General features: G+C 37.8%; 2 protein-coding genes across 2 annotated transcripts in view; one reads left to right on the forward strand and one right to left on the reverse strand.

Annotated features, from left to right (window-relative positions):
- The window catches only part of LOC138706260 (fatty acyl-CoA reductase wat-like), a 235,414-nt gene that overhangs the window by 197,392 nt on the left and 24,698 nt on the right, over positions 1-13,324 (reverse strand). The gene's annotated exons all lie outside the window — the stretch shown is intronic.
- Positions 275-12,156, forward strand: LOC138705682 (putative fatty acyl-CoA reductase CG5065). Its single transcript, XM_069834262.1, has 2 exons — positions 275-2,021; positions 11,035-12,156. Exons 1-2 carry the CDS (start codon positions 1,791-1,793, stop codon positions 11,317-11,319), a joined length of 516 nt encoding a protein of 171 aa, XP_069690363.1. The 5' UTR covers positions 275-1,790; the 3' UTR covers positions 11,320-12,156.

Genomic DNA, 13,324 nt, shown 5'->3' on the forward strand with positions numbered 1-13,324 from the left:
TCCATAAGCTAATCGAAAAGTAATAATTCACGAAGAACAGTTTTTACATTACCAGAGGCTTGTCCATTAGCAAAGATAGTGTGACAGCGACGTGAGATTCGAACTCACGACCAGCGTCCCGCAAGAGAGCAGATCGCGCGGGCTCCACGGAGCACTGAGGGACGGCGCGCGGCGGAGAGAAGAGAGGGGAATGGGCCTACGCGGCGAGGGAGATTGCGCGCGCAGCTGCTTGGGGAGTGAAGGGGGGACGGACCTTCCCGAATCTTCTAGAGGAGTCCGTCGAAGCAGCAGCGTGCGAGATGATTCGAGAATGGACACACGCGTGGAACTTTCCAGGCTACGTCGCTGTGGTTATAAAAGCAGAAACGCGAGTGAAATCAGACAGAGTGTGATTCATGATTGGTTCAGTGAGTAAGCCAGTGAACAGAGCAAGCCAGTCTTGTGTACCGGAGTTCGACTCGAGTGTGCGTCCGCAACTGTGTCAGCATCCGAAGGCCTGAGTTCGAGTGCAGTGTACCGCAGTTGGAGGGACCTGAGTTCGAGTGCAGTGGACAGCAGTTGGAAGGACCTGAGTTCGAGTACAGTGGACTGTCTCTGAAGGTCTGTGGTTCGAGATACTGTGAACTCGAGTGACTGAGCTAGAAGAACTGTGAACTGAGAACCGACAGTTCTGATTTGTAAATAGTGCTTTGTAAATATTAGTTCAGATTAACAGTTCATTGTTGTTCGTAATAGTCCAAGTAAATTATCATTGTCGTTTGTGGAGTGCAATAACGAACGCTGTGTTGCTGTGCGGAGAGCAAATCCCATTGTTGACGGGAGTGAAGTTAAATTGTAGAGAGTGAAGAGATATTGTTATGAATAAAACTACATTGTTGTCTAATTTAAAAACGTTACAATAGGTTACATCGTCTCCTGTATTTACCATTTCTTAACCCCTATGAGCCGAATTCTTCGTCAGAAACCAAATCACGACTCTTGTGTACCGTACTTCCATCGTCCATTATGAACAAACTCTTGAATATACTCGTAGTAAAGCTGGATTATAAGAGAAGAACAAGTAGCTACAGTATGTACCCAATTGCTTCTGTAACACATATCGAAAATTGTGTTTCAACCTTAGAAAAAGCAACAGGCACTGTATGTAATCTATTAATTCTAGCCACATTGATGCTTAAATATCTTCCCGAAATACTTATTTTTGGCGTTGCGAGCAATGACTTTGAGAGAGGTCTTCACAAGGTAGTTATGTGTTCTAAAGAGAGACAGACAGAGAGAGAGAGAGAGAGTGACGCTGGACATTCAATGTACCGTATGTCGCTGGTAACATCATCTCCTATCTTATTATGTGTACGAAGTCTGAGACTATTAATTCATGATTATTGTAGGCCAACTATAATATTTTTTTAGTTGGTTATTTAACGACGCTGTATCAACTACGAGGTTATGTAGCGTCGATGAGATTGGTGATAGCGAAATGGTATTTGCCGAGATGAGGCCGAGAATTCGCCATAGATTACCTGGTATTCACCTTACGGTTAGGGAAAACTTCGGAAAAAACTCAACCAGGTAATCAGCCCAAGCGGGGATCGAACCCGCGCCCGAGTGCAACTTCAGACCGGCAGGCAAGCGCCTTAACCGACTGAGCCACGCCGGTGGCTTACTGTAGGCCTAATATTAAAAATCTACACAAAAAGAAATAGGTAAGCTACATGTATATTCGACGACAATTTCGTATATCGCTGAACATTTACAACAGATAATAGCATGCGTTATATAATTTTTCTTGAATGTATGTTGACAGGTCTGACATGGAAGTATTAGAGGAAAGAGGTTCCGTAATCCAGGAGTTCTATAGAGGTGCCAACATATTCATAACCGGGGGCACCGGCTTCATGGGCAAGTTGCTGATAGAGAAGCTACTCCGGTCATGTCCGTATATCAATAACATATACATTCTAATGCGCAGCAAGAAGGGCAAGAACGTCCATACTCGGCTGGAAGAGATATTCAGCGACCCGGTACGTTGCCTCCCAGTAAAATCATCAATGAATCCACCTGACATTTTGACCGACTTTAAATAGTGTCATCATCCAAATCTTTGATGAATTCTCGTAACAGAAAGTTTACATAGAAATCAATGGTGTAGTGATAATGTCTAATAAGTTGTATTCAGTTCTGGGAACAAAATGAATTCAATGTCTGCTCCTATAATAACATCAGAATAAAAATAATAATCACATGTGTTCACAAGTGTACACGCGGGTGTCATGATTTCATTAGCGAAGAAATTCTTCGTGCAACTACGTACAACTGCGGTGGCGGAGTAATCCGACCTTCAGCCTATTACGCAGCCGGTCCGGGTTCTAGTCCCAGTCAAGCCGGTGATTTTTGATTGAAAAATCCTTAGTGACACTTGTGCGGACAAGATCTTTGCAGTTACGCTTCTCTCGAGGTTCTCTCGTTCCCTCACTTTTTTTTTTGGTTATTTTTCGACACTGTATAAACATCTCATATTATTTAGCGTCTGAATGTTCTGAAGAAGATAATTCCGTAGAAATGAGTCCGGGGTCCAGCGCCGAAACTTACCCAGCATTTGCTCGTATTGGGTTGAGGGAAACTCCCGGAAAATCTTTAACCAGATAACTTGCCCCGACCGGAATTCGAATCCAGGCCACCTGGTTTCGTGGTCAGACGCGCTATCCTTTATTCCACATGTGTGGACTCCTCATATTAGCAACTAATATTAGAGGAGAAAAATTCGTGTCGGGGATCGAACCGGGTCCTTGGTTCTACGTACCAAGCGCTCTCACCACTGAGCTACGCCGAAGTTCAATCCACAGCATAGGATCGAACCCCTCTCCTCCAGTGTTTTTCCCTTTGTGGCCTGACTGCAAGTTGGGCATGTACAGCTGTCAAAAAAAAAAGTGGCCGCACTCGTGAACAGCGAATATTTTCAAAGTCCACTACGGGTCGCGGCGATGTTACACGATGCATGTGCTTGTACAAGCAGTTCCAGAACTATGAAAGTGTTCCATATCTGCTCCTCGCAGACCAGCGGTAGAGTGCTTGTTTAATGATTCAAAGGTTCTGGGTTCGCGCCTTCTTCAAGTTTTCATTCTATTTTTTTATCGTTCTTTAGCGATGTAAATGATATTCAAATTATCATTTATATCCAGTTATCGTTCTTGATGGATATCACGTTATTTATATTTTGTTATCGTTCTTTAGAGATATGAATAAAATTCAAGCCATCATTTGTATTCTGTTATCGTTTTATAACGATATGAATAATAATTATTACTATTGTACCTACAGTATCTCCAATGGGGGTTAGCCCTATTTTACATATGTATGTTAGGGCTATAGTTTTATACACGAAAAACATAAGCATAAAGAGAAATGGAAAAGAAAATTAAATTAGCTTACGCGATGTAAACAAAACATAAACAATCCGTAAATTAGGCATTGCGATTGCAAAACAAATATCAGTTATCAATTTGAAACATACAAAAACATTAACAACACACATACGTAACACTTCTATAACACAAATATGCAGCTTTCCGTACCATACAACATAAATTAATACACAATAGTCACACAAACACAATCAAAATATAATTACGACATTGCGACGACATCAAGCATCCCATAACTGACTCACATATATATCAAATCAAGCATCCGTTGCAACACATACACTTCAACATAGTAACCACACTTTTTATTTTAGTAGGTTATTTTACGACGCTTTATCAACAGCTTAGGTTATTTAGCGTCTGAATGAGATGAAGATGATAATGCCGGTGAAATGATTCCGGGGTCCAACACCTAAAGTTACCCAGCATTTGCTCATATTGGGATGAGGGAAAACCCTGGAAAAAACCTCAACCAGGTAACTTGCCCCGACCGAGAATCGAACCCGGGCCACCTGGTTTCGCGGCTAGACGTGCTAGCCGTTACTTCACAGGTGTGGACACCACACTTTTAAAAGTTACAAATATGGCTCCAAGAAGAATAAATAGGGCACTGTTACTAAATACTATTCTTCTACAATTTCTTAAATACATCTGTAATAAATCTGTGAAATTCCGATATGAATAATATTCACGTTTTTTATATTGTTATCGTTCTTTAGCGATATAAATAATATTCAAGTTATCATTTATATTGTTTTCCTTCATTAGCATTATAAAATAATACTCAAGTTATTTATATTGTTATTGTTCTTTCGCAATATAAATAATTTGTATTTTATGAAGGTAATTATTATAACACAAATAAACATCTTTCTTTGTAAAATAGGTTATTTTATTTAGATAATTAAATACGTATTATATAATATCTTATATTAATTAAACAAACCGATATTTATCATTTATATTGTGTTATCGTTCTTTAGTGATACTGTATAAATAATATTCAAGTTATTTATATTGTAATCGTTCTTTAGCGATATAAATAACATAAATTTAATATTAGGTTTGGAAAAATCCAGTTGCATAATACTGGTATTAGTTTTTTAGTTTTTCTTTTTGTATTATTACATTATACTATCTTGAACCACAATAAAATGAAAAGGAGTAACGAGGAATTGAACCTGAGACGTTGACATCTAAGTTCCAACGTTCGTCCGCTGAGCTACGAGGGCAAAAGTGTGGAAAAATTTTCTGAAAAATTGGCCCAATCACACTCTAAGATTTTCTGATGATTCGTAGAAGCTAGTCCAGGATGCGGGGGGCAAAGGCTAATTGAGATTTCCCGATCTCTGATAGGGTCAAACATCCTGATAGAATTAATATTTAACCCTTGCCATGACTTTCGGTGAAGTCCGGAGGACCCAATTAGTCAAATCCACTCTCCTCATCTCCACGCTTGGGCCCTCTGGAATTTAATAAGATGCGAAAGAGATAGTGGTGTGCGGAAAGCAACGGGATGTTACCGCATTTAGGCCTATTCTTCCCAAGAAAAACTGCAAACATGAACAAAGGAAGCTTTAAATAGAAGAAGAAGGATCTTCTGCGGACCTCCGGAAAAAGAACTAAGGAAGAGACTAGTGAAGTGCTTTGTGTGGAGTGTGGCATTGTATGGGGAAGGAACATGGACATTACGACGAAATGAAGAGAAACGAATTGAAGCATTTGAAATGTGGATGTGGAGAAAAACGGTGCGTGTGAAGTGGACAGATAGAATAAGAAATAAAATTATGTTTGAAAAAGTGAGTGAAGAAAGAATGATGCTGAAACTGATTAGAAAGATAAAAAGTAACTGGTTGGGTCTCTGGTTGAAAAGAATAATAGACGACATTAGGATATGTGGATCATATGCGGAGACTAAGAGGAAGGCAGAAAATAGGAAAGATTGGAGATTGCTGGGTTTGCAATGAAAGACCTGCCCATGGACAGAACACTTATGTATGTATGTTCAGAATGCCTGTAATATCGTGTCTAAAAACAGTCGCTATTTGCAAAGACTAGTCAATTCCATTCCCACTCGACTGCAAGATGATCGAGATAAGAGGAAGATAGACTAAATATTGAATTGTGGCTTTTTGTTTTTTTTTTTTTTTTTTTTTTTTGAACGCTTAATTGTTTGAATGTTTTAAGGCCGACGCCAGTAAATTTGTTTTGTTTATGCCACGAAAGATATTTTTATTGAGAATAAAATCTTTTTTCTTCCCATTTGCAACCACAATATCATAATGATAAAGCCATGGCATAATATATTAATGAACCTGATGTTAATTACTAAAATAATCGTAAAAGAGAAAGGAGCCATTATGTATAGTTTGTCTCTCTCAAAAACAGAACAAAAAAGAACATAGAAAGCACATAAAAAGCACGTGGTTGTAGTCGAACGCAGGACCTCATGAATAAGAGGCCTGAACGCTACCATTATGCTATCGATAACACACAGAATACTTCAATTATAACTGTAGATATCAGGCAACGTGGTCCAACAACATGTAACATCGCCTGTCTCCGAATTGTAGCGAAGATACCCGAAGGGAACTTTGTTTCAGGAGAGCGGCCACTTTTTCTTTTGACAGCTGTACGTTGACATTTTATATAGAGTCAACTGCCATTGTACAAGGAGTGCACTCAGTTGAGTGACTTGGTGGCCGGGATTTCACAGTAATATGGAAAGTAATCTGTATAGTAATCTATGCACTGTTGCTCGAAGAATCTACGTAAATATTTTTTTTCTTGGTCCTACAGAATACATCTGTTATGGTAACAATTAATATTAGAGGAGAAAATTTTTTCACCTCTAATATTAATTGCTACCATAACAAATTTATTCAGTAGGACAAAAAATTACAATCTTTACGTAGATCCTCATATTAGGCTTCTACATCATTCTGTCAACATTTCTCCATTCCGTCGTCATTCCGTAGCATTCCGAACGCCGGCTGGAGGAGGCTGGCCTAGGGACGAGCGGGTTGCCTGCTCGAAATCTCGGTACGCAGTGAACCTTAGTGTAGTCAGTCGGTGTGGGTTTGGGAACGGATCTAGCTTGAGGATTAGCGCAACAGATCGCGAAAGCTCGCAGTGCTAAGTTATAGGGTCATAGTGCCCCCTCCAATAAATTGAAGTCAATTCTGTTCAAGACTGTAATATATGAAGTACAGTATAATGTTACTCAGGCAAAAGAGCCTTCCTGGCCTCATGATAGACCTAATAATATGTTGGGTTTGAAATAAAGTATCATATGTACTATATTTGTAGTTGAAATCAACGCATCTGCCAAACAAATTGAGCAATTAAGATTAACTAGGTGGCTATGTAAGGTCCTAAGAATAGATTTAGTTTGTGCACGACTGAGAGAAAAGTGGGTCACATCTTTAATCGGGCACTGTGACCCCACTCCAGTCCGCGGATCATAAAACATAGAAGAGGATGGTCTCCTTAAATGGAAACCTGGAGATTTCTTGTGGTTACACTGAACAACCTAATCATCAAGGCCACATTAATTAAACAGTAACAAAATAGATCTCAAATACCCGTAGCAACAATATTATATAGCCTAGAAAAATAGTTACTTCCTTCTCCCCAATACCCAGGAGACGGATAACAATAAGTCCTAAAAAACAACATACTAAAAATACTTCTGTCCTCCTGAGGGCGGTAGGAACATTAATAACAACATAGAAACTATAGCCTACTGTCCAAGCAAATTATTGTCTTAAACCTAACATTCACATTAAAATCGATGTCACCAAACCCGGTAATAACAATCTTACACACATCAATATGGCGTGGAATTACAAAACTTGTTCACCGCTGTGGAGATTAATTGTTAGCGTGCCTGATCGTGAAACGAGCGGGTCTGGGTTCAAATCCTGCTTGGGATGAGTTACCTGGTTGACGTTTTCTCCAGGGTTTTCCCTCAAACCTCTTAATTAAGATCAAATGCTGGGTAGCTTTCGGCGCTGGACCCTGGACTCATTTCGCTGGCTTTATCACCTTCATCTCATACAGAACCTAGGTAACTGTAGCATTTGATAAAGCGTCGTAAAATAAGCAACTAAAAAATTACAAAACTTAAATCCCTACTGGATGAATTCACAGTTAGGCCTATCGCGACCAAGGAGGTTAACCGAACATAAGATGGATCACGAAAATGGCTTGGCGCGAAATGGCTACTCTCTAGGGAGGGGAAAAAATACAACTCACGATAAATTTAATAACCATAAACACGAAACAAAACATTATAAAACAAAAACATAGACATGATAAACAAAATAAATGGGAGAAAAGGCGGGAAGAAAGAAAAACAGAAAAGGGGTAAAAGGGAACACAAGGTTGCTTGCAGGCTCTAACGCCTTAGTCCTATTCTGTATAGCCACTATCAATCTATCAATCAATCAATTAATCATGTTTATGTGTCAGAATTGCAATTACATAATTATAGACAATAATCAATAGAAACAATCAGATTAAAATTCCAAGTTCAGATGGCTGTCAAAAAATTCATTAATGTGATAAAAAGTATTATCTAAAAGCAATTTTTAAGACAACTTTAAATCTAAATAAGCCAAATGAGCGGGCATTCTTAGGCAATCTGTTAAACATATCTAAATAAATAACATTGAACCATTTCTTGGTCTTTGTCAACCTAACAGTAGGTGTAACAATACTTTATAATGATTATTCCCAGTAAAATATTTGTGAAGCTGGGATTGAGAAGCGAGACTATTTAAGTTAATCTTAGTATGGATTAAACAGTCGTAAATATATTGATTAATATCACAGTAAGAATATTAGCATTACGAAATGAAGTTCGACAATGAGCATTAAAAGATGAATTAGTAATAATATGTAATGCTTTTCCCTGCAAGATCAGAACACTATTAACATTAGCACCGTTACCCCACAAATGAATACCATAATGAAATACGCTATGGAAAAGTGCATAATAGGCTTGTTTCAAATATCTACTATCTATATATAGGAGATTTTAATTTACACAACAGATAAAGTACACGGGATAAGCCAAGAAGTTTAACTTCTGAAATAATTTCATCAGAAACATGATTTAATGAAAATAGTATCTGCTGAATTTTAGATCTATAAAGTTTCAACCATTAGCTTCAAACCTACCAGCAGCATCACATAAATCGGAACCTATTAATAAAGACAGATGATGTATATCATACGCAGTAGACAAAAGAAAGTGTCATCAGCAAGAAGGACTGTATCACAATTTATATTAAAAGATAGACCATTTATCATAATAAGGAACAGTAGAGGTCCCACAACAGATCCTTGAGGAGCTCCAATATTAACATTAACAGCGTTAGAAAACTCCCCATTAATACATGTAATTTGAGTACGAATGGTTTCCTGAGATACACAGTCAAAAGCTTGGATAGGTCACGAAGTGTAGACATGGTACTATCATGCTTTTCAAAACCAGTAACAACAGACTCCACTAAGTAATTAAGTGCATCAAGGGTAGATAATCCTGATAGAAAACCATATTGTGAATTAGAGAATAGACTATTAAATTCAAAATATCAAGTCAACGCCTTTTTATGATAATTTCAATTATCTTAGAAAAACAGGAACTATTGATATAGGTCTAATTTTTAATCACATTTTTTGTCGTATTTAAATATACCAAGAATCTTTCCCGAATACCGAACTAGTTGTCCAACTTCAGTGAAGAAATGAATGCATGTCAAGCATTTGTTTCTAACATTTTATTTATTTTATCCTGCATAGTTCAACATTTTAAAGAAGTGATGTGAATTCATTTTTGAAACATGGTCAACAATGTCTTTGAAATAAGCGTATACTATTTTGTAAATCATAAGATAGGAATATGGTATACCAGAAGCGTCCTTGTCGCGGTATGCGACCCAAGTACGTTGTCATTTCGCCTGTCCAGGAGGTATTACCAGATCCTCTTGTAAGTTTGCCGCTTCAAATTAGGATAGAGCCCGATCGCAAACTCGTGGCACCTGCGCGAAAGACGCGCCTGTCCAAGCCCAGGTTTTTTCACTGCAAATCCAGCATTCTCTAATCTTCCCTATTTTCCGCCTTCCTCTTACGATTCATACATGTTAAATGTTGTCTATTTGATATCTTCTTCTGCCTCGAACTTTCCTGCCATTCACAATTCCTTCCAGTGCATCCTTCTGTAGGCAGTTTCTTCTTAGCCAGTGACTCAGACTTTTCTCTTCCTGGTAAGTTTCAGCATTATTTTTCCTTTACGTACTCTTCCTAGCACAGCTTTATTTCTTATCTATCTGTCCCTTTTTCACGCTTCATTTTTCTTCACGTCCACATTTCGTTTCTCTACACTTCGTCTTAATGTCCACGTTTCTGCCTATAAAATGTCGCATTTCACACAAAGCATCTCATTAGTTTCTTTCTTAGTTATTTTTCTAGAGGTTCACAGAAGATGCTCCGTTTTCTATTACAAACCTCCTGTGTCATTGCTATCCTTTTCTCGTTTTTACTTCCTGGCAGCAGCTCATGTTACTGCTTATATTAAACCTCAAGTATATGAAGCTGTCCACTTGTTCTACTGTCTCATTTCGAATTCGCACATTTACCTTCTTTATTTTTTCTGATAACCATGATCTCCGTCTTATTTGTATTTATCTTCACCCCATATTGCTCACTTTTGTCATTTAGCCGTAGTAGTGTAACCTTTAATGATCTCTTCTTCTGCTAACGGCGCCATATCGTCAGTAAATATTATGCATAGTATTTTTTTTTCTCCTACTATCATCCCTCCGTATGTTCTGTAACAGTTCTTCACTAAACCCTCCAAGTAGACGGCAATAATAAAAAAGGTAAAGGTAAAAGTATCCTCGTAACATGCCATGAAGGAACTTGGGGGGGGGGGGCATAGAGGTAGAGCCCCATGCTTTCCATGACTAGAATGAGGTGGTGTGGTCGGCACCACGCTCTGACCGCCTTTTATCCCCAGTAAGACCCAGTACTCAATTTTATAGGAGGCTGAGTGAACCTTGGGGCAGTTCTGAAAGTTTGGCAACGAGAAAAAATCCTGTCACCACCTGGGATCGAACCCCGGACCTTCCAGTCCGTAGCCAGCTGCTGTACCAACTGAGCTACCCGGCCGCCAGACGATGATAATAATAATAATAATAATAATAATAATAATAATAATAATAATAATAATAATAATAATAATAATAATAATAATAATAAATACAATAATAATATGGTTTATTTAACGACGCTCGCCGAGGTTATATAAGCGTCACCGTTTGCCGGAATTTTGTCCCGCAGGAGTTCTTTTACGTGCCAGTAAATCTACTGACATGAGCCTGTCGCATTTAAGCACATTTAAATGCCATCGATCTAGGCCGGGATCGAACCCGCAACCTCGAGCACAGAAGGCCAGCGCTTAGACCTAATAATAATAATAATAATAATAATAATAATAATAATAATAATAATAATAATAATTATTATTATTATTATTATTATTATTATTATTATTATTATTATTATTATTATTATTCGAAAAAAATGTGTTTCTTCTCTTATTTAGTTGTTCGAGAAGCTGAAAGAAGAGATGCCCAAATTCTGTCAGAAGGTGACTGCCTTGAGCGGAGACTGCATTGAGTCTGGACTGGGGCTCAGTCCCTCGGATCGCCAGCTGCTCGCCGAGGAAGTGGATGTGGTGTTCCACTGCGCCGCCACGGTGCGCTTCGACGAGAAGCTCCGGTTTGCTGTCGGCATCAACGTGCGTGGTACGCAGTCCATGCTCGAACTGGCCCGCGAAATGCGTCGTCTCAAGGTATACCGGCACGAGGCGGTATTGATAAGGTCTTAGCCCAGGCATGCCAGAAATGAGACACTGAAAGTGCAGTGTATGAACAGATTGCGTCATTCACGCGTTGCTCTTACCAGTTCTTAGTTGGAGGGTGTACAAGAATCTATTCTGCGCTTCTAGTGTTGTATTAAATTGACATTTATAATTCAAAAAGCAGTTGTTTCTAAGGCATCATATATTAACATGATTTGTATACAGTATTTCAAGAAAATATGCAGTGAATACTGCAGTAACGAACGAACATAGTGTTACATTTTACGTAGTAGGTATTAATTATTTCTGAGTAATAGGCCTACTCTTTTTGATCGTTCGTCAAGTATTATTGAGACCGTTGGTACACAAATGTTAAAGAAAATATTATACGTACTTCCAAATTACATAGAGTAGAATATTGTGAGGTTTTTTACATTGAAATCAGTTGGACACTCCTCAATCCTGAAAGCTGGACACCTCTTATACTTCTACCTTGAACGATTCTCTTGTTCTATTACGAATTTCTGCTACCTATTTAGAGTTGAGTTTCATTGAACTCTTGTGCTTTACAAGGACCATTACACAATGGACTGAGAGGGGGGTTTTTCTTGTACAATACAGCAAATGTGAACTTCTTTCTACTTTCCTGGAATTATCCACTTCGTCCTTTTTGTGACTGTACTGTGGCTACATTTGAATCTGGAGTAAAGGGGCATTATTTTTCACAACAGTCAACTTCATGGTGCGAAATTATTTCAGTAGGTCCGTAGTGTAGAAAGCAGTCTCTGTTGAGGTTTTTACCCCTGAGAGTCAGTGTGTGCAAATTTATAGTGGCTCAATATGAGTAAGGGTAAGTTCGTGGAATTAACCATAGAAAGAAAGAAAGAAAGAAAGAAAGAAAGAAAGAAAGAAAGAAAGAAAGAAAGAAAGAAAGAAAGAAAGAAAGAAAGAAAAGTTACTGATCGTTTGCGTTATGGTGTTAGTTATAGAAAAATAATTACAAAAGAGTTTGGAATTTTTAAATCAACAGTTTGAAACATGAGCAACAGTACGACCTCAATATTAAATGAATGGGAACAAAATTGCAGTGAGGAAAGAAAGGAGTTTGTAAACCTTTTAATAACGAACTAAATGACAAAGTATTTGGATAATGTAGTTTCTTAACACAATGTACAGTAATTTCCTTTCCGTTGCATGCTAAAAAAATGTCTACTTCCCTCTACCTTGGACACCGCATTAGGTGGGACAATCTTTTTATTGAACCATACGTGTCCAGGTTAGAGAGGTTTCACTGTATGTAACACACACACACACATCATATATATATATATATATATATATATATATATATATATATATATATAACAGGAACACTTACATTCAACGTAGTGGGGCCTATGTTGAAAAATGATGAAGTGTTTGTAGTTTTATTGTACACATTCAATTAGTAAAACAATTATTAAGGTTACTTTTTAACTCTCCTTCGTATGTAGTCTGAATCCACAAATCATAATGATTATAATAATTATTATTATATAATAGATGCTTATAACCATAGGTAGGAAGTTCGTACCAAAAGAGTAGATTTCAATTGAGTACAACGAGTACACATAGATGTTACTCGCAACTCGCTCTGCTCTCGCTCGCTACAGACAATACGCAGTTCACATAAACAACGCATAGTATCATTCTGTGGAGTTGTGCACAGTGGTGAATAGTTTGAAGAATATTGTCACTTTATAGTAATATTATAGGATCTGAACAAAGGCAGTTATTGTGTTATTATTGTATTATTTACGTAATGTTGATAATATGCATGATACCAAAAAAGTAAATTGTCTCGTGCGTTACAGTCCAAGTTCAACATCGGAATTACGATACGAACTTCCTAGCCGTCATTACAATAGAAATGAACAATTTTCTTGAAAAACATGGGCTTAATATTATGTGCCACATAAGAGATATACTATTAAATTCACGAAGTAGTTGTTCACCTGGTGATAGTAAGAAATATTGTATTATATATCATATT

This window comes from Periplaneta americana, chromosome 9 (genome assembly GCF_040183065.1).
Source record: "Periplaneta americana isolate PAMFEO1 chromosome 9, P.americana_PAMFEO1_priV1, whole genome shotgun sequence".
Classification (NCBI taxonomy): Eukaryota; Metazoa; Arthropoda; class Insecta; order Blattodea; family Blattidae; genus Periplaneta; species Periplaneta americana.

Excerpts from the sequence above, each read along its gene's own strand:
- LOC138705682 (XM_069834262.1), top strand. The coding sequence starts at position 1,791 with ATGTATGTTGACAGGTCTGACATGGAAGTATTAGAGGAAAGAGGTTCC. Across the intron at positions 2,022-11,034 it reads AAGAGATATTCAGCGACCCG|TTGTTCGAGAAGCTGAAAGA; the intron begins GTACGTTGCCTC and ends TCTCTTATTTAG.